General features: G+C 39.9%; 3 protein-coding genes across 7 annotated transcripts; 1 reads left to right on the plus strand and 2 right to left on the minus strand.

Moving 5' to 3' along the window:
* Nucleotides 1-837: 837 nt before the first annotated feature.
* Nucleotides 838-18,614, minus strand: esrp2 (epithelial splicing regulatory protein 2). 4 transcript variants are annotated; one of them, XM_077712841.1, is made up of 18 exons: nucleotides 18,515-18,614; nucleotides 13,809-14,071; nucleotides 13,476-13,628; nucleotides 12,885-13,013; nucleotides 8,517-8,630; nucleotides 8,071-8,185; nucleotides 7,886-7,981; nucleotides 7,525-7,579; nucleotides 7,308-7,418; nucleotides 6,970-7,102; nucleotides 5,957-5,999; nucleotides 4,449-4,750; nucleotides 4,123-4,350; nucleotides 3,858-4,056; nucleotides 2,894-3,080; nucleotides 2,586-2,802; nucleotides 1,900-2,000; nucleotides 1,386-1,520 (listed from the first exon to the last, which is right to left on the minus strand). In XM_077712841.1, the coding sequence occupies exons 3-17, from the start codon at nucleotides 13,605-13,607 to the stop codon at nucleotides 1,914-1,916; spliced, it is 2,148 nt and encodes a 715-aa protein (XP_077568967.1). In that variant the 5' UTR covers nucleotides 13,608-13,628; nucleotides 13,809-14,071; nucleotides 18,515-18,614; the 3' UTR covers nucleotides 1,386-1,520; nucleotides 1,900-1,913. The 4 variants fall into 4 exon arrangements, with proteins under 4 accessions (XP_077568965.1, XP_077568964.1, XP_077568967.1 ...); XM_077712840.1 differs by having other exon boundaries at nucleotides 2,586-2,829; XM_077712839.1 differs by lacking the exon at nucleotides 1,900-2,000 and having other exon boundaries at nucleotides 838-1,520.
* On the minus strand, nucleotides 15,809-17,364 carry LOC144194065 (leukotriene B4 receptor 1). The gene has a single exon (XM_077712845.1). It carries the CDS (start codon nucleotides 17,313-17,315, stop codon nucleotides 16,275-16,277), a length of 1,041 nt encoding a protein of 346 aa, XP_077568971.1. The 5' UTR covers nucleotides 17,316-17,364; the 3' UTR covers nucleotides 15,809-16,274.
* Nucleotides 18,149-25,055, plus strand: LOC144194064 (E3 ubiquitin-protein ligase AMFR-like). Of its 2 annotated transcripts, none has more exons than XM_077712843.1 (14): nucleotides 18,149-18,316; nucleotides 19,346-19,657; nucleotides 19,784-19,876; nucleotides 19,957-20,121; nucleotides 20,498-20,650; nucleotides 20,743-20,783; nucleotides 20,891-21,023; nucleotides 21,112-21,245; nucleotides 21,366-21,476; nucleotides 21,764-21,960; nucleotides 22,035-22,138; nucleotides 22,565-22,705; nucleotides 22,859-23,049; nucleotides 23,206-25,055. In XM_077712843.1, exons 2-14 carry the CDS (start codon nucleotides 19,403-19,405, stop codon nucleotides 23,360-23,362), a joined length of 1,875 nt encoding a protein of 624 aa, XP_077568969.1. In that variant the 5' UTR covers nucleotides 18,149-18,316; nucleotides 19,346-19,402; the 3' UTR covers nucleotides 23,363-25,055. The 2 variants fall into 2 exon arrangements, with proteins under 2 accessions (XP_077568969.1, XP_077568970.1); XM_077712844.1 differs by having other exon boundaries at nucleotides 22,883-23,049.
* Nucleotides 25,056-25,070: the final 15 nt, after the last annotated feature.

Genomic DNA, 25,070 nt, shown 5'->3' on the forward strand with positions numbered 1-25,070 from the left:
ACAGCCTTTGCAGCTTGTTTTTTTTTCTTTTATGAACTTTGTATAGAAATTTCATTTAAAAAATTTAAAAAAATTAAAGGGGAAATGCAGGTTTAGCTGATGTTTACCAAGCCTTGTATTGTCAACTATTGTATATTTTGTATGGTAAAGATTTTGTTTGGTTTTTTTTTTTCTTTTGTAATTTTGAAGACTGCAGTGCTTTTGGAAATTATTCAAAGGGAATAACTTGCATCGCTTTAGGTTTCCAAAGTAGTAGTGATCATTAATAAAATAAAACATTAAAAAAAAAAAGTTTTCCTTGTTTTACTACACAATTATCTTTGCATTTTCAATCATTTGATGATGGATGGCTGAGTGGTGTCACAAAGTGAAAATGCAAAGAATTGCTCTTTTTGACACATTTTCTGTAGTATGAGCTGATTGGCTGCCATTGATGGCAATAGACGTCCAATACATTTTGCCAGGGAAGGGGATACGTTCCGCCTCAGCCCCCCAGTTGCATTGGAAAGCCATAGCCATCAATGGCAATGAATCGTGGTCACTCAATGCCAGCCATCCAAGTTAAAATGAATTTGTCTAGAAATTAACAGCTCCAAGCCAATAAATCCAGTGGTATAAGGTATATTGTTAAAAGAGAATATTTATAACTACATAAACATGTATATTCACACTACTGAAACAAATCCTACAGAACTACCAGAGCAAGTACAGTGGCAGAAAAATATATATAAATATCATTACCAAAATAAGTGTATTTGTATTAATGTACCAAACACTTGCTCACCAATTAAAGTTTTCTACAAATTCGCTAAACAGAAATGCCACAGTGCACACAAATTCATTAACTTTGTTTATTGTTTACATTCTTATTCACAATTCTAATATATATATTTAGCAATATAGCAGGCATACAAATAAACAAAAAAAACATGCATCTCCTCAGCTATTGGAGGGTTTACAATAGAAGAGCCAGCGTTGCATTGATGTTGGCACATTTTCGGCAACAACAACAATAATAATAACAAAATGTAACTAGTTTTGACACAAGTCAAAAAGTTGCACAAGCTACACTTTAGTTAAGACACTGTTTGGCTTCGTTTTTCTTTGGAGCTGCTGAACATAAGTGGCTTCGTCTCCGGTTTGTTAAACAGCATGCGAGCTGGAGGCGGGTTCAAATTTATCCAAGAGTGGTTTTGAAATTCCCTCTAGTTTCCACTTGAGGATTTTCGTGCTTCTTGGCGAGCATTCTGGCCCAAAAAGATATTTGGGTTTGGCCAAAAAAAGGGGGGCGGTTAGCGTGTGGTCAAATGCTTGGGACGGACCACCCAGAAGGCACGGCGGTCAAAAAGCTTTTTGTGTCAGGTGCAGAAGGTCAAGTGAAGCCGCTCGCCATAAAAGACGTGATCGGAGTGCTCGGCCACGGCTCGGCGCGCCGCCTCCTCGCTGGGGAAGGTGACCAAGGCCTCGCCGCTGCACTGGCCGCTGAAGTTGTACAGGATGAGGACGGCGTCCGGCTGGAGCTGCACCGGCCCAAAACAGAACCAAAAATAAAAATAACGCGCTCAAAAGAAAGTTGCAGGACTTTGGGTTGTTCGCAAAAAGCAGGGAAGGGGAAGCCCACGAGTCCCAAGCGGACGCAATGAGGCGGCATCAGAGAAGAAATTGGCATATTAGGGGGCCATTTTGAGCTTTTATGCCAGCACGCAAATGCAGAAAAAGTTCAAAGTTGCCAAAGGATGTTAGTTGGCAAGTTAGCGTTGGTATCATGCTTTGCAAATGTTTCTTTTAGTTTGATTAGGCAAGGAATATATGGAGAGCGAGAAGCTAGCCACATAAGCAGCACGACCCAAATCCATACGAGCAACACTCCCAGGCCAGGGGTTCGAAGGAACCTCTTACCTTGGCTGAAGCCCCTACAGACAGAGCCATTCTTTGGGCTGAATCAGACTGCGGGCCTGTTCGCTCATCTGAAGAACGCTGCCGTATTCCTCGGGGGTGTACTATACACACAGTACGATAACCCACACAGTCAGATGGACATTTACCCACACACAGCGCAAAAGGATTTTTAAAAATGAAAAAAGTTCCTGAATGACCCTCCCAGGGATTTACGGCTGCAAATTGAGGAATGACACATTGACAGAAAATATTCCAGCATATTAGCTATGAAACATTTGGGAGATTTCTCTGCCCCCAGGTGGCCAGTGTGCACACACCAAAAGGAGTACATCGGCAAATACAATGTGATGCACAAATTGTTGAATGCCTCAAATAATTTCATTGTATTAGGAAAAAATAACTATTGTTGAAGGGTGTTGTTATTACAACAGGGTAGATGTGGCCTTCAAATGTTTGAATTAATTGATAAATAATTGATATTTGCCCTATAAAATGTTTCAAAACAGCCAAAATTCACCTGTTTTCATCTACTGTTCAAAAGTGACATTCTACAAGACTGACTTCACCTCATTTGATCTGCCTCTGTTTACAGTATTCTCTTAATTGTTTTGGAATAGAAAAAAACCTCACTTTTTTTCCCCCAATACTCATAAGCAACTCCTTGTTTGATTCCATCAAGTACTGACCTGGTATCCCTGGAAAAAGCTGAGGATGTCCTTAACGCCAGTGTTGTAAGGGAGGCCTTGCATCCGCACAAGACCTCCAGGTTGGGGCAACACGGGGGCAGAGGCAGCCACTGCTGCCGCCGCTGCTGCAGCAGTATGGTGGGGCTGACCTGCCACTGCTGCTGCCATTGATGGTGGGGTTGTGAAGTAGCTCACAGTGGAGGGGGACACGGGAGGGCTGCAGATTGGAGGGACAAACATTTCCCTTCAAATTCATGCAAAGTAAGTGTTAGTCTGTCAACTGATCATTAGGTGTGCGGTGTGGATACCTGGGATAGTAGGCTGTGTAGTTCATGTTCATGTATAGGTGTGGCTGGGGATGGTAATACGCCAGACCTGGGCTGTGCACTGCCTGGTGATGTCTGGGAGATGCCAGCAGAGGGGGCTGGTAAAGGGCAGCATCTGACAAGATGGCAGGTGAAGTGGGAAAAGCATAGGCAGTAGGGGGAGATAAACCTAAGAGAGGGGGACAAAATTTCATTATTTAGTTCATGAGCCCAATATAGTGAACTAATTGAACATCATTGTCAACCACTGGCAATGAGTTTTTTTTATCAGTTTAAAAAAAACAATTTTAAAACATGTTAATGGGAGCCATAACCAGGGAACTTTTTTACTCCTTTATAAATACAGATGAAAAAGTATCCATTTATCATATACATGGCCTCCATTTTGGGTCTTTTAGGACACCAGCTTATACCAAATATTAATATTGTAGTCTACGTAAACCAAACCATGTCTTTATACAGTATGTGGTAAAACAAGTCTTTATGGGGTAATTCCATTTTATGAAAAATGATCAAATGGCCTATAAAAGGGCATAAAAACAAGCAACTTTACAGCCACTGTCATTCATTTAATAACAAAATTTAAAAGTATTTTTGGTTATAGACTTTGTCCTTCAAACTGTCATTGTCAGGAAACAAAGTTGGATGTATTTATATACAAACAAACTACGGACATTGAGGTTTGTGGGCACCAAAAAAGGAAACTCTTTGAAATAACACCTAACAGCCATTTGGAGAAAGAAAGAAAAAAACATCTAGCTAACAATCTAATCTCTACAGATAGAAAGGAGAGCACAAAGGGCAAAGTGCAGTTTTTCTGTGTACGGTCAAAACTGGCATCCTCCTTTCATTCTGACAGTTGTGAAAATGGATGCACATACAAAATGTAATAACTAAAAAACTTTCCTAGTGAATAAAGGAGACCATAATGCTGTATAATACTCACAGGGGAGTTTGCAAGGTGGTGGCGAGAGGCCACTACGGTTTAAGGTTCCTCCCATCAGGACAATGCTCATCTCCTCTGTGGAGCACTGAAATACTTCCACATAGCGATCCTTCATCGTCTTTTTGTGGCACTTCTGGGACACCAAGAAGGCCTTCTCCGGGAACTTCATCTGGATAAAGGCGTCGCCTGAGGGTCGGCCCTTCAAAAGGGAATACGAGCATTTAAGCCATTGAAGTGCGATCCCGACATGTAACCGCCGTCTCACCTGCTGGTTGAGGACCATGTGGACTCCGTGAGGTTTGATGTCCACAGTGTGTTCGCCCATGAACTCTAGGATATCTTCGATGCCGGCCGTGTAAGGCAGGCCACGGAGGCGCACGCAGTCGCGAGTGTTGCTGGCCGTCGGGAGGAAGGGCGGTGTGGCGAGGACGGGCACGATGGAGGATGTGGGTAAGGTGGATATTAAAGGAGTGGATAGGTATCGGGTCAGCACCTGGGAAGGAGATGGAAATGTTCCAAAAAGCAATCCAAACACAAATTTCTATTTTATTTTATGAAGTAAAACATGATGTCAAATCTGTACCAACTGACCTGTTGTACTTCTGCGGCGGTGCTGCGGAAGAGCTCAATGTAGCGCTTGCCCAAGATCTGCCTGTGCTTCTTCATTGCATTTTGAGCGTACTCGTCACACGAGAAAAGCACAAACGCGTCACCTGTGGGTCGTCCGTCTGGGTATTTGACAAAAAGGAGCCCTTCTGCACCATCAGTGACGGGACTATCGGGCCCAAGGAAATCCAGGACTTCCTGAGTTGTCGCATTGAATGGCAGCCCTCGCATGCGGACAATCACTTGGTTCTCTTTGGAGAGGAACTGTGTCACCTCGTTAGAAGCACCTGGCGTCACATAGGGGCGAAATGGAAAATACTTTAAATTAATTTCCATCCCATAAATAAAAAATAAGGTGTAAAATGTGTCCTTTTTGCAAAAACAATAAAGAAAGTGGCACACAGCATAGACAATACACAATATCTAATGTTGTCGATACCGTATTTTCACGACTATAAGGCGCACCGCATAATAAGGTGCACCCTCAATAAATGACATTTTCCATATATAAGGCGCACTGTATTATAAGGCGCACTGTATTATAAGGCGCACTGTATTATAAGGCGCACTGTATTATAAGGCGCACTGTATTATAAGGCGCACTGTATTATAAGGCGCACTGTATTATAAGGCGCACTGTATTATAAGGCGCACTGTATTATAAGGCGCACTGTATTATAAGGCGCACTGTATTATAAGGCGCACTGTATTATAAGGCGCACTGTATTATAAGGCGCACTGTATTATAAGGCGCACTGTATTATAAGGCGCACTGTATTATAAGGCGCACTGTATTATAAGGCGCACTGTCTATTTTGGAGAAAATTTAAGACTTTTAAGTGGGCCTTATAGTCGTGAAATTACGGTATATGGTTTTGAACTATTTACTGCTTCTGTGTCATACTGCATTGATCTGAGCTCATTCTGGCTAAAGTCCACAATGAGTTTCTTTGTGAACAATCTCTGTTGCATTACTACTCCTACTGCACGGTGTACCAGAGGCCCTCTGCCTCTGCTTTGTCCCCTCACACTCCCTTTGTATAGACACTGAACTGTGCTTTAAAGCAGCCGTCAGCCTGGCCTCCCCCAAGGACTATGAGGCTGAGCTGCACAGGTGAGGGTACAATTTCGCTCCGACGCGCCAGTGAAGGTTCGGCTAGAGGCACGAAGAGGTAAGGAAGGCTGAATCGTAAAGAGGAGGGGGTTTAGCTCTTCACAAAGCATCTTTTATGAGTCCAAGATAAGCTACCGGAGATCACTGGGATGAGACAGGGACACAGGTAACAGGAGAGAGCAAAAGAGGAAACCTGCCTTCACTGCCTTAAAAAAAAGAAGAAAAAAAAAAAAGAGCTGCTCTTTTAGAGTCATGTGTGGCAGGGCCTTACTTTGATTTTTTTTTTTGTCTGAAAAAGAGGGCGCACCAAAACAGAAACGTTTTTTGTAATGACACCTCATGCACAAAGTATAAGAAATTGATTTTTAAAAAATCTGACCTCCAGCAATCTTGAGAAATTCTTCCGCAGTGGCCTTATAGACCTGAAAGAAAAGGAGGAAAAGTATTAGAATAAAATATTACACAAACAGCTTCAAAAATTACAGCATCAAGATACTGATTTTATAATAGGTATGACACACCTAATAATGCATGTGTTTTTTTTATGTTGCTATCCCTTAAGGGGTTTAGATGAGTGACAGAACTTAAAGACCTAACAACAGATCAGAAGGTAAACCTAGCTTCATTTAAACATTCCCCGGCCATTTGACCACTGTGCATGCCTCTTATAACAGAGGGCCAAGCTGACCTGTCAGCAGCCTGTCAGTGATTCTTTAAGAGAGGCCCCAGAGAGAACACGATGGGAGATGATCCCTCCGGGGACCATGACAATTGCAGCTGTGTGCCAGTACAAACACCATGATTAAGACTCTTAGAAAGATTAATCTTTCATTTCTTGCCAAAACCTCCTCAGGTTGTCTAATTTTTGTATCAACCGAGAGTCTTCTTTTTATATTTCCATGTATTTATCTGTTATGTCATTGGCCAATATTGGGGAATTGAAGCAATAGTCGTTCCTACTCATTCTCGCTGCATACCACAACCATCTCGACTTCAAATAACTATAATCTCCCTTTTCTGCCAGACATTATTTGTGTGTGGCACCTCGGGAAATGTAAGTGTTTGACACACACAAGCAAAACAAACATCTGAAGTGCCATGGCAGGCTGACGGAGCACCATCACCTCGGGGGAATTTAATTCCTTCTGAACGTAAAGTTTTAACTGCCATCATGCCTGGAGGAGTGTATTACATGCCTCCATTGAGATTGTGCTAACTGATTGTGTTTCACTTTTCACAGTGACACATCCCTGAAGCGGAGCTTATTTACTTTGACATTTGATATAGGTACTATCACAATCTCAGTCTGCTTGGTATTAGGCCCAATATTGAAACACTAAAGAAGGTACATATGACTATTACAAGGAGAGTGAAATACATGAGCAAGCTGACCTCGATGTAGCGGCTGCCCATGTGGTGCTTGTGCCGCTGCAGTGCCAGGTCTCTGTGTTCTGGGTTGATGAAGCGAACCAAGGCCTCGCCATTCCTCCTGCCCTGAGCATTGAGGCATAATGCCACGCCCCCTCTGAAACAAAGTTACCTTTAAAATATTTCTTGAACTTTGCAAAGACACTTGCAGACCAACAAAGGCAGCTCACTATATACTAAATAAAATTAAATAAGTCAGTGTGAAATAAACAAACAAAATTTACACCCCAATTATATCTGCACTGACTCAAAACAGTTAGATGAAGTTACAAAACTTCATAAATCTACACATTTGAACTCACTTGGCTATATTGAGTCCTTTGAAGAAGCGAGCAATGTCTTGGTCTGAAGACTGCCATGGAAGTCCTCGCGCTCTGATGACCGTTTCATTGTCAACTTGTTCAGTCTTACTGCTGCATTAAAAGAAAAACACAAAAGTACATGTTACACACAGATGTTCATTGCAGTTCAAATGTATGATGGATGTGGCAGCCACACTGTCCAAAGACCAACACTTACCACGTGCCAGAATCAAATTTGTACTGTACGGTCTCAACACAGGTGAAACTGTGATCTGAATGAAGAAGAAAGGTATAAAAATATATCAAAACAATATCACCCTGCTCATGTTTACCAATTAAACAAGTCTACATTTTTCATGTTGACATTCAGGTCAGGCTAGACAGACTCAAACAGGTTAGACAAGGCGTGGGCCAAAAGTAACAATTACATGAACACAAACATTGAGTAACCAACATGGTTATTAGTTCAAATGTAATTTGTTATGAAACAAGTGCTTTATTTGGGGATCACATGTATAGTATAGTAAATAAAGCACATTTGAAATGGCTAGTAATGATGCTTACTGGTGAATACTTACTATAAGGCTCAGCCAGGATGTGGAGGATCAGCTCTACCATGCTTTTCACTTCCCTTACTCCCATCATGTTTTCCGATGCAGCAGTTAGACCCACATCTACACACCCAGTTAAGGATTTTTTTTCTAACACAATAGACTCTACAAAAATGTCCACAATTCAGGTCATGGGGGAAATAAAAAGATACGTTCTAACATGGAAGAGAGCTCCAGCTTGATCGCAGGGCCAGCACTGGGACAACATTTCTCAAACTCCTTTTTCAAGTCCACAAATGAGAGGAAACACTCTGCAAGGACGAGATTCTGGGAAGCAACAAATCAAATAGAGATGCTGAGATGATAACAACAACAGTTCAATAATAGTTAAAAATTAGGAGTTGAAATTGCATCATTGGAAAACTAGTTTTAATAAATTCTCTATCTGTATAAGGGCAAGAGATATTCGATTTGTGTCTGCAGAGTCACTTATTTACCAATTGTATGATAGGAAAACTAGGATTTTTTGTTCTTCGAACATGTATTTTTTTTCCTATAGCAGAGATTCGTTTGCATATTTATCCTGAATTTGTATGTTTTCATTTACAAAGTTAAAGTTAAGTGGCTGATGAGTTAAAGAGTTTTTTTCCCCCATTACCTTGTTAGAAGCCTCAGGGTGGAGGGCCTGTCGGATGACAAGGGGGCTGTTGACACAAAGAGTGTAAGAGCTTCTGTCAAGAGACTCCAATTCTGATGTCACTGACTGCTGAAACTGCAAAAATTAAGCACAAACAAAAATATATCCTGTAATTTCACAGATTTTTGGGGCATTGCAGGTCATCACTGTCAACAACAACAAAAAATTCATAAAGAACTAGTAGTGATTTGATCAAATGGTGGCAGGTATGTATATAGGGAAGTAATTACAATTGAATTATATAAGGATAGAGTATTGTTGTTTCACAAAATGTCAAATTGGCAAACTTTACAATCATCCATATTTACAAACAAAAGTGAAGAGGAAAGAGAAAATTAATGAGCAGACAAGTGAAGGTGACGCTACAGGTTTGGATTGTGTCCATTTGTCGTCGCAAACAAGGCTTGTCAGACAGGTTTTAAGGTTTGTTGAGTGTGGGACGAAAGTGATCACACTTGACAAGAGCCTATACAAGTCTAACCAGCCATGTTTAAGTGATACAACACCCAATCCTTTCAAAAACCAGCATCCCGCACACCAGAGACTGTTGTATTAAAACTCTCAACTGTATGATGACTATGTTGTGTCAACCTGATCCTATTTAGAACATATACAGTTTGGCCATCCTCAATTACAACAAGACAGCCATGAAGCTAAATTGCGTCACACTGCAACCAAGAAAGAAAGACACTAAAATTGACGATGTCGATTAAAACTGTTTTGTCAAAAATTTGGTTTGCTAGTCGTGGAATTCTCATAGTTGGCACAGGTGAAAACATAAATTAGAAAAGGTGAAACTGGCTGACAGGTAGAGAAGTCTCACATGGCTACAGGCAACATATGACTTATAATCAAACAGCTAGTGTTCCAGGTGCATGTCTCGGCTTGTTTCTCAGCAAAAGAGCCACAAGGCAACGCCAAACATCTGCTGACAAACGAGAAAGGGCAACATTCAAAAGGCTTTCGTGAAGGTTGAACAGGAACATGCCGGTTAGTTTTACAGGTTTCTGTATGACCAAAAGCAGGACCAAAACATAACAAATCTAACTGAATTTTGTTGAGAAAAGGTTGTGTAATTTGGGACAGTCAAAAGCATGAATAGTTACGGTATTTCAAAGCATCACAAGGTGGTCAATTGTTGTCGAAAGCATTTTATTTTGCCCAATTCACAAGTAGACGTCTAAAAGGACAAACAAGGACAAAGAGAGCGATTATTTGTCCTAATAGGAATTTCAAAGATTTTGGTAAAAGTGTGCCTGTATAGTCCAATTAAATTTTGGAGTCAGGACCTTTTTGTGCCGTTTTGCTAAAAGAATCTGTCTTTTAGATGTCAGCACAGCACAAATGAAATCAAGCATACCAGAAGACAGTATTGCTCATTCAGCAAAAAACGAAAAACTCAAAAAACAGTTTTGTGTAACTTGCCTCAACAAGGTTATGGAAAAAAAAGTCTTTAGTGAAGTACTAAAGCTGACTCATACAATACAGACATAATTCATCAAAACACGCTTCAACAAACTATCAGGTATTTTCATAAATGAGGGAGAGGAAAATGGCCTTTGAACGTGGTCCTATCATAAGTCTCTAACAAGGAGGTTTTTTTTTTTTTATGCAGAGGTGAAAGGAGGGTGTTGCTAGTGGCCATAACAAACTGCAATAAGTATGTCAGGTATGCTTCCTCAAGTGTTAAAGGCATCTAAAGAGCCACCACAAAAAGGTACTGAGGGCGAACCGCTTTAAATCAAACATTAAATATATACAGAGCTCAGACTCAGTTTTGTATCCACACAAGTGCAAAATACTCTCCTTGCTTACATTAAATAAACTGTTTTTTCTTTAAACACTTGCAATACATAGGAGTAAATATCAAGTTTCTACCAAACGTGTATATTTACACTACAAAACAAGCCTTTGAAATTTACAAGGTGGTTAAAAGGCAAGCAAATGTAAAAAGAAAATTAAATTTCAAAATGTGTATAATGCCTCAACTAGTAAGTTCTTTCCCAAACAGCAGAATGACTTTTAACCGGGTTGCATCGTCAGTTTAGCTTCCAAATTCCCTTAGACTAGGTAAAAATATGCAATATATTGACAAAAAAAAATCATAGCACCATTTAAAAACCTTTGATATAATAATATTCCTCTACTTTTTTTCAGATTTATCTTGCTACTGAGCAGATTCTAATATCGGCATATGGAACTTTCTGACAAAATCAGAAGTTAAATTTTGTCCATACAGAACAGCTTCAAATCAGGATACATGTTAGCATATAGCAAAACAAGTTAGCTGCATTTATTCAAAACAGTGGAGTGATTCAGGATAAGGTGAAGAACAAGGTGCATCCAACACTACACAAGCTGTAACATGCTGCAAATGTGCTAAACAACAAGCCAATGTGAGGCTTCGTCACTGTAGGCGTGTTCTGAAATGTCGCAATTGATCCACTAATACCGCACAAGAAAATACACTATATGTCCACAAACCTTGAAAACCTACCGCGGAACTGTTTTTTGAAAACTCATCCATTTGGTGTCAACAACAACAACAACAACAACAACACGCTGTTAAAAAATCTATTATGACTGTCCTCATGCTTAGACAAAACAAGAACCACCGTTAATGTCTTTTGATAAAGTAATTCATAAATAACATGCAGATTTATAGCAATTTCTCTCGGGAGAAAAGTCTAATGAATATAATTTGCATTTTTTTTTTTAGGAAACACAAAAATATTGAACAACTGAAATTGGGCTGGGGGAGCATTCCCAATCACTCAAAACACAGTCAGGATAGCGCCATTACTGAATACCCTGAAGCAATCAGCTTATTAAGACGCCGAACTGAACGGAGAAGTCATTATTCATCTTCATTTTTTATTTGCCTTAGTGGTAGACGGTGAAAACAAGGTATAAAGCACCTATGGCAGGAGAGAGAGATTAATGGGTGACACAAAGGAATGAAAAGGAGCAAGTCATTGCTTGGGTTAATATTTGAAGGTTCAGCACACAAACTATCCCAGCTTTAACCAGCAAATGTTAACCGTTCTTATGCTTTCGCTCTGAAAAAGAATACAAAGCCACGCAAGCATTCAGCTCATGACAGCATGGTCATGAAAGGTTTTCAAGGAACAATTGTGTGGGTTGAGAAACAACCACATGATGCAAACAAACACTAGTTGCTCTAAAAAGATGTTTGACAACATAGACAATATTTGTTAAACACATTGACAGGAAGCAATGTGAGAAAATCTTATCAAAACTGCCCTATACACGACACTAACGTCTCTTCCGTCTGTTCTTTGCCAAAAAAAATTGGTGTGGCTGGAGATAATAAACACACCTTCCAGATGACTGCAGCATGATTCAAGTCAAGACAAGACCTACAACTTTTCTTAATCCCATATAACCTCGGGTGAAGAAAACTCATAAACGTCTACACATAGTGAAAACTCTGATACCACACCCCTAAAAAGGTCTAAGAGACTTGAATTTCTTGCATTGTATCTTAAAATGATGTCATTATTTGATCAACAAGGTATGTAAATGTTGTAGCTGCTGTAAACAAGAATGTGAAAATATTTTTATACCCATCCTTAAATTTAATTAAGCGAACAAATATTCTTAGAATGCAGGAGGAGCCTAATGAAGGAATTCTACACAAGCATAGGGAGAACATAAAGATTTAACATTTTTTCAGTCAAAGCATTTACAATTTGTTTAAATTTATTGGAGAATTTCACATGTGTTGAAGATATTAAAAGTATAAGCATGCAAATTGCAATTCAGTTAAAACTCTGATAATGGAGAAAATAATGTATAAATAAAAATGACATCTTATGAGGGCAGCCATTTTGTTGTGTCATTCACAACCATACATTTACAGATTATCGCGGTTAACGCAGACCAGCCATGACCACGAAAAAAGAAAAATCGCAAAATCGCTGGATTTTCACATTATGAACTAACAAAAAACTGGAATTAAAAACTAAAAAAATTCCCCCAGAAAAAAAAAACGTAGTGAAGCTGCGATATTCGAGGGATTACTGTACACTACAGGGAAGGCGGGCAATTTTAGATCCTCATTTGATTGACATTAATTGTTGATAAAATGTCTGCCCCATGTCAGGCACTCACTTCCTGGAAATACTGGCTGATTTTTTCTTTTTTCAGCAACTATTACACATCAGAAAAGAATGAAATTGTGTTTTTTTTTTTTTTTGGGGGGGTGGGGGGGATAATAAATGTCTTTTCTTTCCTTTTAAAATCTTCCACTGCATTTTTTGGGCCATTTCAAAGATACATAAATAAATAAAGGAACCCAAGACTCACCTGTTGCAGAACTTTGTCCAAGGGCTCAGCTTTGACAAGGTCATCCAAACAGAGACCGGTCTCCTCCTTGCATTGATCTGCAAGCTCCAAAGTGTCTGGCTTAACAACACATCTGTGAAGTTTGCCCACCTGAATGGAACAAACGTTTAGCATTTCATGTCTCCATTAAAAAAACAAGAGAGAGAGAGACAAGCCACTGCACAGACTGCCTGCCCATACAAGAAATGAACAATTAAGAAATACAATTCAAAAAACAACAACATAGTTGCAAGGAAGAATTTAATAATCACGTGTTGGTTGAACATGGGAAATCAAAACGGTGTGTTTTTAATGCCCAATTTGGTCAAAAATGAATTAAAAAGAATATCCATACTAACGGAGAGATACCCCCCGCTCCCCTCCCCTCAGCCCCCACCGTGTGGGCAGCTACTCCGGCGCACACCTGCCAGGAGGTGAACTAAAGAGCTAGCATTAGCATACACACCGTGTTGATTTATGTTAAACTACAACAGTTAAGAGACAAGATACCAAATTAAAAATGCACACACGCACACTCAAGAACAAGAAACCGGGCGGATGAACGGGCCGTACCTTTTTTTCACGTAGGTCCACAATTTGCCACACCAAGAGAATTATTTCCCTCTCATCCGAACCCACTTTACCCCCATTTGCACCAGCTGTTGCCCCAAAGAACACCACCAGAGTATCACTGTGCGAAGCCATCAGGGACCACAAGGGTAAAAACTACAATTAAAGCAAAGATTAAACTAAAAACAACACGAAGGTTCACCTTTTTCCAAGTGATAAGAAGGGGGGGAACAAAAGGGTCTGGAAACTCAATTGAGGTAAGGGAATAGAGAAGGAAAAAACGAGAGGAGATTATTTCAGAGGAGCCACGAAGGAGTTTGCAGTCAGTCACTCTACCTGTTGCTGTACTTGAATGCTCTAATCCAGCGATACTGGTTTGACTGGTAAAGAAGGGTGGAAATCCGTGTTTCGTTCACACGAACTCCATAATAAGCCTTGGAGGTTTTTTTTCTTCTTAGTTACCTGAGTGTGTGCCACAGCCCTTGAGCGAGACAGGTTCCGGGGAGGACTTGTTATTGGCTCTTTGGCAAAGGTGAGGGCGGGACAATGAGGCCCAATCGATTATCTGATTGGTCAGTGACCTTTAACAAGGAAGTATCCTGACAAAACAGGGGTGTGGACAAAACCATGTGCCATAGGCAAGGAATGGTGGAGATTAGTCACTCTTAAAAAGAAATCACTCAACAAAAAAAAAAAAAACACTTGTGTGCACTGAACATTTCTGTGATGGAATTTTCAAAAGGGAGGCCAATGATATAACTTTAATTAAACCAGTGGTGTTGGAGAATTTTCAATTAAAGGAACAGCTGAGATTTTATTAAATTACAGAAACATTTTTGTAAATATGGGGGGGGGGGGATATACCACATAACAGGTGCATACATATTAGGAAAATTACATTACAGAAACAGTTATGTAAATATGGAAGAATATAACACGTATTAGGTGCTATAGGTTGACGGCATATTAGATTTTCAGGTAAAATAGCACTTCACTAAGCATTTAACATTGCCCGCCATTTTTTTGATCTCACAGCAGCACTCGAATATACGGTGGTGTCCAAAAGAGGGGCAAAATAAGTGTCTCCCTTGGGGCTATCCCAGCTGAGACATTTTAATGAGGGCTTGTCCTGCATAAATCTTCACTGATGGTCACCCTACGTGTCTTGTTAGCACTTTAGCATCAGAGTTTGAAAGGCCATTATTAAATCTGGACTCCGGCCTTCCTCTGTAAAGGTTGAAGGGTCTCCCCATCCCTGTGTATGTTTTGACCCCACTAAACCAGTTTCCCCCAACATTCTTACAACATGAGCATTATGTCAATTGAAGGCTTTAAACGATATATCTATAGTGCCCTGCAATTGAATAGTGACCCAATCAAGGTGTACCATACCTATCGTTCAAACTCAGATCAGATTGTCTCCAGTACACCTGGGATCCTAGTGAGGATGAACAGTACAAGAAGGGATAGCTGGACTGCACATAATAATGTACACCATAATGTAATTGCCTATTTCCTTCTTTTAGTCTAAAATTCTAAAGTTTAGTATATCCAATAAGCTTCAATGAGCTCATTAGCCTTGTTTTTGAGACTTTGTTTTGCTTTCATTCTTATATCAATTTTTTAACTCCACCCTTTTTGTCATAGATGAAACGGTTTGACTGGTTGAGCAACACTTGATAGAGTTAGATTAAATCCAACCTGAATCCAACCATCATAACACTGAAAACAGTTTTTGAGTACACGTTTATACATGTTTATAACCCTAGTTTCAGTGGAAGAGATGTTCAATAGTATTAGATCTCCTTGCAGTACCCTTTCTGGCCACCAGTCTTACATGTTACCAAGATACTATATACTGTACTTCTCAAAAAGTTGCATTATTTACCTGGGTGTATATCGTTACATATATGTAGTTTTCGTGGTGATACAACGTTGAAAAAAAACATACTATTATATAGAGTAGTGGTATCACTGCCATCTTCTGGTTGTGATACACTTGAGAATGACTCTTTTGACCTTTTCCCACAGTAGTTGAAAGAAAACTGTTGCCCAATTTTACGACTGCGGCAAGACTTTGCTTATGTATAGAAAACAAAAACTCAAAAACTTGATTCCGCTTTTGTGCAACTATAAAGGAAACATTCATTTTGCAATCTTGTCCTGAGGAGGAAGTAATGGGTTCTGACTCGACTCGTCTGTTGTGAGTTTCAATAACAAGTTGAGGCAAATTACAACTTTTCCTACATGTCAAAACAATGTTTTTTTAAAATTATTTTTATTATTATTATTATAGATTAATGATTAATAATAGAACCCTTAAGTAACACAATAAAGATTTGGCTCAACATATGAAGTGTAAAAGTAACAAAGAAAAGACAGTTAAAATGCATATAAGATAATACAGTAGCCAAGTTTTTTTTATTTGAGTGCTACTACATTTTTATAGTAATTACATAGAAATGTTTTCGAACTTCTTCAGATTTACAATAGAAACTAAAATGTATCAATACATATGATACAGGTACACAAAAAATTATGTTTCAACTTATTTTCAACATTCTGTTCATCAAAATAGGGTTGTATTGTGTTGTGCACTGCCTTTCAGAATAAAACTTTTTAAATACAGACACGCAGGTAGGTAGGTAAGTAGGTAAATTCCTGAAATATAAAAATGGCAGAGCACATGCACAAAAACCCAGCAAAAAAAGAAAATTAACACTCTCACTAAGTCTTCAGGTCCAAATACGACAACAAAAAGGAAAACACTTTATAATCCATGTTCACCTTTTACACATGTTGCTAGGACGCATTGCTCCCACAAATGTCACTTTGCTCGTTTGTCTCAGTGTTACACAGGGAACTGCTGGTCTTATTGTTTTGTCTCTTGGACACAAAGGAAAACTCCTTGTTGCCCTCACCAGGAGAAGTGCTAGAGATATGCCGGAATAGCTTGCAGATGCCCGTGTCCCTCAAAGAGCTTCGGAAAGAGCGGGCGGCAAACATGTACAGAACAGGGTTAATTGTGCTGCTGATAAAGACCATAGCTCCACTAATGTAGGCCATGTTGTTGCGCACGTCCTCCAATCGCCCCCCGATGTTCGGAAAGGAAGTCGCCGTGGCGAGGGTAACCAGTGAGAGTATGTTTCCAATATGGTAAGGCGTCCAGCAAATGGCGAAAAATACAACCACGCTGGCGATGAGGACCGTAGACTTGCGCTTGGACTTGAAGGTCATTTGAGAAATACGACTGCACAGGCAGCCATAGCACACCACCAGGATGGAGAATGGCAGTATGTAGCCCACCAGGGTCTCCAGCAACACACACACCAATTCCTGCGTGGGTGAGGTGTATTGGTTATACAAACAGTGCTCCTCGCCTGAAACCTCCTTATCAACAACACGGGTAACGAGTGCGGGCACACTGAACAAAAAGGCGGCAGTCCAAAGGAACAGAAGCGCTTTACTTAGGGCCCTTTTCCTCTTCCAGATAGCTGAAGTGAAGGGATAACGCACAGACAAAAAACGCTCCACACTCATGAGGGTGATTAAGAAAACACTCCCATACATGCAGGCATTGATGAGAAAATTCATGACTTTGCAGCAGATCTCTCCAAAGACCCAAGATTGGGCCAATGAGTAGATCCATAGGGGTAGTGTGATGAGAACCAGAAGATCAGCAACGGCAAGGTGAAGGATGAGCACCACCGTGTGGGAACGGTGCTTGACATGACGTAGGATGGTCCAGATCACCATCAAGTTGCCAGGGGTCCCGACCAGAAAAGATAGACCCAAGATTACACACACCGCCACCAATCCTACACCAAATTCGTCGGAAGACATCTCATTCGGAGGAGGGAGCTCGCTTAAATGTGAGATGCTGACAGTGGTGTCCGTGTGAAAAACAAAATCGAAGTGCAGCACCAGCACCAGCAAGGTCTCACTTCCCCCTTTTTTTTGCATGAAAATTTCCTGTGAGTGGTGACTCATGCTTTCACCACAAGATTAACATCTACCTTGAAATATTTGCATGTCAACTATGATTATTTTTTTAAATATTGTCTTAGCTTGCAAAGTTGTGTTACCATAAATGACCTTTTCTGACCACAATCAGAGAAAATGCCGTTTTAGAGTCATACAAAAAAACAAGGAGTTTCTGCATGAATGAATTGTTATTATCACTAATATTGGTAAAATAGGCCTTAAGGAGAAAGATGGTACCCTAAATTTGGTAAATATAATACATTGTAATGTGTAACATAAGAGATTAGGTGATAAACAGAGATAATTTATCTAAAATGTTTTGTTTCGCAGCCCCCGGTATCTTGAGTGGTAAGTACGTCGGCCTCACAGCTTTGGGGTCCTGGGTTCAAATCCAGCTCGGTCTATCTGTGTGGCATTTGCATGTTCTCTGTGTGGGTTTTCTCCGGGCACTCCAGTTTACTCCCACATTTAAAAAACATGAATGGTAAGATGGGATATGATCCAGCACCCCCCAAACGAGTGAGGATAGAGCAGTTCAGAAAATGAATGAATGAAATGTTTTGTTTCTTCAATAAAAATGTTTCATGAAAGGTGGAGTGATGATTTCAGAACAATGGAGAGCAGTACAATGCACAATGATGGTTAAAGAAGAAGAAATTGAGCGAGGGGGCGTCGCTCTCATGATGACGTAGTGACACGCGCTGGAGTCCAGTGGCTCCTCCCCCCCAGTTTGACTGGGGCTTAGTGAAATAAACATGGCGATGTTGACAATTTCGAGGTTTATATCAGACCAGTCCTGAAAATCTCGGTTTACGATACAACACCGAAGTTGGACAGAGTATATGACATTCCGGGAAAGTGTAAGTTAACATTTAATACATGTTCAATACCTCAACTGGGTGTAAAAAAAATGTCAAGCCAAATAGCTAATGTTAGCCAACTTGGAAGCTAATGTTAGCTGTCGAAAGCAGTTCAAATATTTTTTTTACGGAGCGAAGATTCAATATTGTTTAGCTTAGGGTGTTTGGAAAATGCATTTAATAATGAAATGTACTTACCTGAGCTAAACGTTGTTCGAATCGGAGGGATTTGTGGACTTGAATTAGATAAACATGTCAGGCCAAGTCGATCTGCTAGCAGGTAAACGCCTCACCTGGCCAACGTCATTCTTGACATTCCGCTTATATAGATTATAAGATAAAATTTGAAACCAAACGGCTTTAGTTTTGTGTATAAAAATCTCTGAGATCACTTGATTTAAACGAGACCAATCTAGTCCACTTTTTAATTCAAATTAATAGTCTTATTATTGAAATGCACCATTTACTGTCAGTCAATTTTGCCCATAGACTATTTTTTTTCAGAGGAAGGGACGCTGATATTGATTAAGTTTTCTTATTCTTTGTTCTGTTTTTCTTTTTTTAAATCATTTTAAATCTTGTCAATCTCGTTGGGGCAGCCCCCCAGGGGCTTGAAAGTCAGTCATATAGTATGTAGAACAAATGAAAATAAAGTAAAATAGAGTTGCAGTAATGAATACAATTAGAGTTGTAAGTGACCAGAAGTAAGACACCTGGTCAACGATGGGTTAAAAAAAATTGAAGTTCCGTTTAACTGAATTACATCACATTTTTTTAGAATCATACAGGAGAAACAGTGATGCATTGATTAGAAAAAAAATATTTCCCCATATACAAATTTTTTTTTATGGGTGTGACAACTAAGGGGATGTTCAAGTTGTACATTACATTTACAGTTCTCCCTTTTAAGAACCATTAAAGTTATTTAAACTAGAGGGACATAAAGTTCGACGTATACACACTGCTTCTCTAATTAAAGCATGAGCATGGTGTGATCACCCCCAGCTAATAAACTTCTCTTTCTTTAAGGTCTCACACGGGGACAAACCACAGTTTTAACGGATAGAGAGAAGACACACAGCAGAAATGCCTCTTCTATTTCTGGAGAGGTTGCCTTGGCCGAGCCTGCAGACATACACGGCGTTGACGGCGGTTTTGCTCGCTGGGAGCATCTTCAGCGCTTACACCACTGTGACCGATCCTGGTTTCGGTTCATTGGAACCAGATGAGGCCCCAACGGCCACGGCTGTTGATCTAGATCATTTAATTAATGAAATGAGTAACACAGAACTGGCAACAACTATAATATGGTATCTGGTGACTGACAGTCTCCTTGTATGGGTGAGCTTTCCCTCTAAAAAAAGATGTTATGATTGGTTTCATCATTGTTGCAGAACATTGCATATATTATATTCCTTTTTACAGTACCTTAAATCTTGTAAGGTCACTTTTACCTCTTTTTTGTAGGTCCTCGTCAACACATTCTGCTGTTCTTTGATGTTAATTGCAAAAATTATCCAATATGTGGTCTTTGGCCCTCTCAGGGTCAGTGAGAAGCAGGTGAGTTTGTTGCGTCGAGATCTGCAAATATGAGCAAACAACACAGTTTACTAATTTTCGCCTATTGCCAACTTTTACAGCACTTAAAAGACAAGTTTTGGAACTTCATCTTCTACAAGTTTATATTCATCTTTGGTGTGCTGAATGTCCAGACTGTGGAGGAAGTAGTGATGTGGTGTCTGTGGTTTTCGGCACTGGTTTTTCTTCACCTAATGGTGCAACTCTGTAAGGACCGTTTTGAATATGTAAGTTTGTATTGATGACACAGTTACTTTTGTCATTCAGTATTATTTTCAACAGTAACTGAACTCTAATGTGTTTACACCTTGGCAAAGGAGCTAACATTGCTGCTACATTCTAGTGCTATTTATAGAGAGGAACGGGCTTCTTTTAAAAACAGATCTTTACATGTGATACTTTCTCCTGGTGTCCTTTTAATGCTTGTGACGGCCCATCCTTTTATAAAAAGAAAGAAGCTTGTGTCATCGTTAACGGTGGAACACAATTTCCATTTTTTGAAAGTCATTAAGTGATGTACAATATTTAGAAATAAATCACCGGGAAAAAAACGTAATGCAGTTCAACTTTAACAATCCTTGTCATTTTCATTTGTTGTCGCAGCTGTCATTCTCGCCATCCACTCCCATGAACAGCCACGTGCGAGTCATGTGTCTGCTGGTCTCTCTCCTGCTGAACTGCTGTGGTCTTGCAGTGGTCTGTGGTCTGCTGGGGGCATCCCATGGAATGCACACCCTCTCTTTTATGGCTGCAGAGGTTCATATTTTGATCATTATTTGAGGGATGCTTTTTAGCAGCTTTAACCTATATTGATTGGCCTCAATATGTCTGTCTACTTTTGTCTTTAGTGTCTGATGGTGACTGTTCGCACAGGTCATGTCATCATGCGGTAAGTCTAAAGGGATTTCCTGTGGTTTACATTACTGTTGTCATTGGTTAATCAAGCATGAAACACATTTTCCTTTCAAAATTTAAGTAAAAGCTCTTCTTACCCAGGTATTCCATCCACCTGTGGGACATCAGTCATCCAGGAACATGGGAAAGTAAAGGAACCTACGTCTACTACACAGATTTAATAATGGAGTTGGCAATGCTTTTCCTTGATCTCATGCATCACATCCATATGCTGGTAAATAGAAATGACTGTAATTGTTAGGTCAGCTACTACTTTATGCTTTGAAAAATTTCTGCCTCACCTTTTGATGCTTTTCCCTCAGCTTTTCGGCAACATCTGGCTGTCCATGGCAAGTCTTGTCATCTTCATGCAATTGCGATATCTCTTCCACGAGGTGCAGCGCCGCATCCGCAGACACAAGAACTATCTTCGTGTTATTAACAATATGGAGGCAAGGTACAGATATTTTTCAAAATTGGGAAAAAAAGAGTGAATTATGGAAATATTTTACCTGTACTTTTCCCCCTCCTATATTTATGGTTGTTCCATGGGTAACTTGATTATCATTTTTCGTAGATTTGCAGTCGCCACAGCAGAGGAGCTGGCAGTAAATGATGATGATTGCGCAATTTGCTGGGATGCCATGGTGACAGCACGCAAACTTCCCTGTGGTCATCTCTTCCACAAGTGAGAGTTTCTAGAATGTCCTGTATAGTTGCTAAAGGTCCCTCAAGTCACTATGTGCCGTAATTTTTAGACTTTAAGCCAGGTATAGATGGTTTAGGTATAGATAAGGTATAGATGACAATATCAAAGTGTCAAAATATGATTATTTTCATCTCATGTAATCCTCTAATAGCTGGTCTTCTACTGAGGGTTTCTTCTTTATCCTGACTATTTCTCCTGTTATTTTTTTTTTCTTCTCCTGGACAAAATGCTGAGTTTTGGGGGGTTTTCCTGCGTGTGTGTTCCAGCTCTTGTTTGCGTTCTTGGCTGGAACAGGACACCTCGTGCCCCACCTGCCGCACATCCCTCAACATCAACGGGGAAGACGAGCAGGAGAGAGGCCAAGAACAGGGCGTTCGCATGGAGGACAACGCTGGTCCTGCCGGACCGGCTGCAGATCCAAGGCCTCACATCAATCAACGCAATCACTTTTTCCACTTTGACGGTCAGTCTTGCCGAAGAAACGTGGTTTCCTCACAGTATGTCGGCTCATCACATTAACTGGCTGTTCTACCACAGGTTCGCGTATTGCCAGCTGGCTGCCTAGTTTCTCAGTAGAGGTGATGCACACTACCAACATCTTAGGGATTGCGCAGGCTAACAACTCCCAGTTGATGGCAATGGTAAGATTATTTTACGATGATTTATTAACAGACAATTTCTAAATTGCGGAAGATGTTGGCCACAAGGTTCCCACAGATCTTTGGAAAGTGTTAAAAAAAATCATTAGAAAATATTAACCAAAAAAGGCCTTAATTGGAATTAAACTGTCTTAAATCCAAGTTTTAGGTCTTTAAAATGGAAACAAAAGTATGATATTATTTGTAATGTTTACATATGTTTTCTGAAAACAATTGCAACATATCAGGGAACTTGGTTAACATAACTAATAAAACAGAAAATATTGATGCATTTTTAGTCACTTTAAGATACAAAAAATATTAGCAAGAGCGTAGATTTTTTTCTAAAACTTTTCTAAAAATGTGTCTTATTTTTTTGCAGTCTTGTGTAATGGCTTTATGTTTCTGATTGTTTCTTACTGTCATCAGGCCCATCAGATTCAAGAGATGTTCCCTCAAGTGCCCTCCTATCTGATCATACAAGACCTTCAGCTTACTCGTTCTGTAGAGGTGACCACTGACAACATCCTAGAGGGACGCATCCAGATCCCCTTCCCTCCACCTGCACAGGTCTGTCAGATGTCACAATTTAAGGCTCGGCAAGATTCCATGAATTTCTGCATTACTGGTACTACTCGTTTTGGCCATACTAAATGCATAGCACCATTAAGGCAAAATATTACAGTTTAAAGCTGACCTTAAAAAGTACCAATATGGTTGTAGGCCGTTGAACGTGCGGCGTTACAGGTCAATCCTCCCCTTGATGAGCAGGCGGGGCCTAGCAGAGCTGCCGACCAGCTCCCCAGTGAGCCCGACAACATTGAAGCTCGAGGTGGTCGCTTTTCCAAATCGGCTGAAGAGAGGCAGACAATGTTAAAGCAACGGAAAGAGGAGTTGATCCAACAAGCACGCAGGTACAGAGGCATATTTCGATGACAAATGTGCAATTTGTGATTGAGCACAACTCATTACGGTTATCATGCAATTAAGCTATTAACCATATAGATGAAACTTATTGTATGAGGACAGTTGGTACTTGCGTGACATCATGAATTTGTCTTTCCGTGCAGGAGATATCTGACCAAGAGTCCAGAGGAGATGGATAGTGATGTTCCCAGTCTAGAGGACGAGGAGGACTCTGTCTCAGTTGTAGAATCTGTCACATTAAGGCGTCGTTCCGTCACGACATCCACTGGAATACACACGCAACAGAATGATGAGCCCTGAAAACCCAGCTTCAGACATCGTCACCTGCTAAGGCATGACAGTGTTTTCAACTCCTCCCCCTCATGATGTACAGTGCAGTCAGCGGCCATCGTTACATATTCAGAATGCAGAGTTATTAAAGAGCATCGCACACATGGCCTTCTCACGGGAAAATTAAGGCCGGACTACTATGGAGACTAGCCAATTGCTGTTAAACAAATATAAGCCTCGTATTCTGATGCTCCTTTGCGTATATACCGCTTATTGTAAAACGGATGGAAGCTACCATGTAGTTGGAGTGATAGCTAAGAAGAGATAAGCGCATGTGTTGGATTCAGAAGTAGGAATGCACTAAGATGATGACATCATTCTTGGCCAAACCCCTCAAAATCACCAAGTGATGGTTAGACTCTGCCCGTTCTCATTTTATTAGCCTCGTATTGAAAGGATATTGGGCTTGCCGCTGAACTCCACTTAGTCCAGTGGGTTGTCGCTGAAACATGAACATCGATGCAGATGTAACTGGTAACAATTTGAGCCAGTCCCCTACACAACACACACACACACACACACACTCACACACTCACATTTCTGACTTTATCCCCGGCTGTAAGAGGAGGCCCCACTTCATTTTTCTCACAATTTAGGCCCCCCAAAGTGCTGGTCATAATCCCGTTGTGTTTTTGATGACCAGCGTTATCTTTTGCGTTGGATTTTCAGCCCTTGCGTGACCTAATTTTCAGTTCATCCATGATTACTGATAATTATATGCCTTTGAAAAGATGTTTAGAGTCATTCGTATAGATATATTTTTTTGAAACAACAAACAAATCATCCTATGTATTAACTTTATTTTTTAAGGCTTTTAACTGTGAATTGCAGTAAATGAAGGCAAACTACTTTTTTTTTGGTTCTCTTAACTTTGTGTCAGAGAGGGTCACTTTGTTTTTCAGTCAGACATGAATGTTTTTAAGGCCGAAAACAAAAGTATTGAAATGTCAACTGCGTGTTAATTTCTGTCTTTTATCATTTAACCAGCAATTGGAGATTAGACATGTCATTTTTCTGGCTTTTTAATTTTCAGGAGGTAAGGGGAAATACTACATTTTGTAAAGTGCGATGGGTTTCCTTTTTTTTAATATACTCCTTTTCATACTGAATTACTTTCCAACAAGTATTTAGCATTATGTGTCCATTTTCACCATTTTCTAATTTGAAAGGGGTTTTGGACACGTTTTGCCTTTGTCTACTCAAATGGGGGAAGAAAATACCAGCAATAGGTAATCACAAAAAAATATGGTTGAGATTGTTTTGTTATTTTAAAATAACAGCATAATCTAGGCAGATGTGATTTCAATACTTTGCGAATTTTCACTAGTTGCTATGAGGATTTTTTTTTGTTTTTTTGTTGGAATTGCACATTAGGGCCGATCAAATGCTCTCACTGGGCAAAAATGGCCAACATATGTTGAAAAACCAGGTTTTAAACACTGAGATGATTGCTAAATAGACACTACGCGGGGGGTGGTTGGTGTGTTTTGAATTGTTAAAAATCAGAAGCATTTTGTTTTTATTTTTAGTTATTTTAAACATAATTTCAGACTATTTTTTGAATTTATAGAGAAATTTATCTGAAAGGAAGAAATATTCCTTTTGGACTGAACGTTACCGGTGTAAATGTGCCTACAAATAAAGATGGTTCCCTATTGCATAATTTGTGTCGATTATC

The sequence above is a fragment of the Stigmatopora nigra genome, chromosome 3 (assembly GCF_051989575.1).
Source record: "Stigmatopora nigra isolate UIUO_SnigA chromosome 3, RoL_Snig_1.1, whole genome shotgun sequence".
Taxonomy (NCBI): domain Eukaryota; kingdom Metazoa; phylum Chordata; class Actinopteri; order Syngnathiformes; family Syngnathidae; genus Stigmatopora; species Stigmatopora nigra.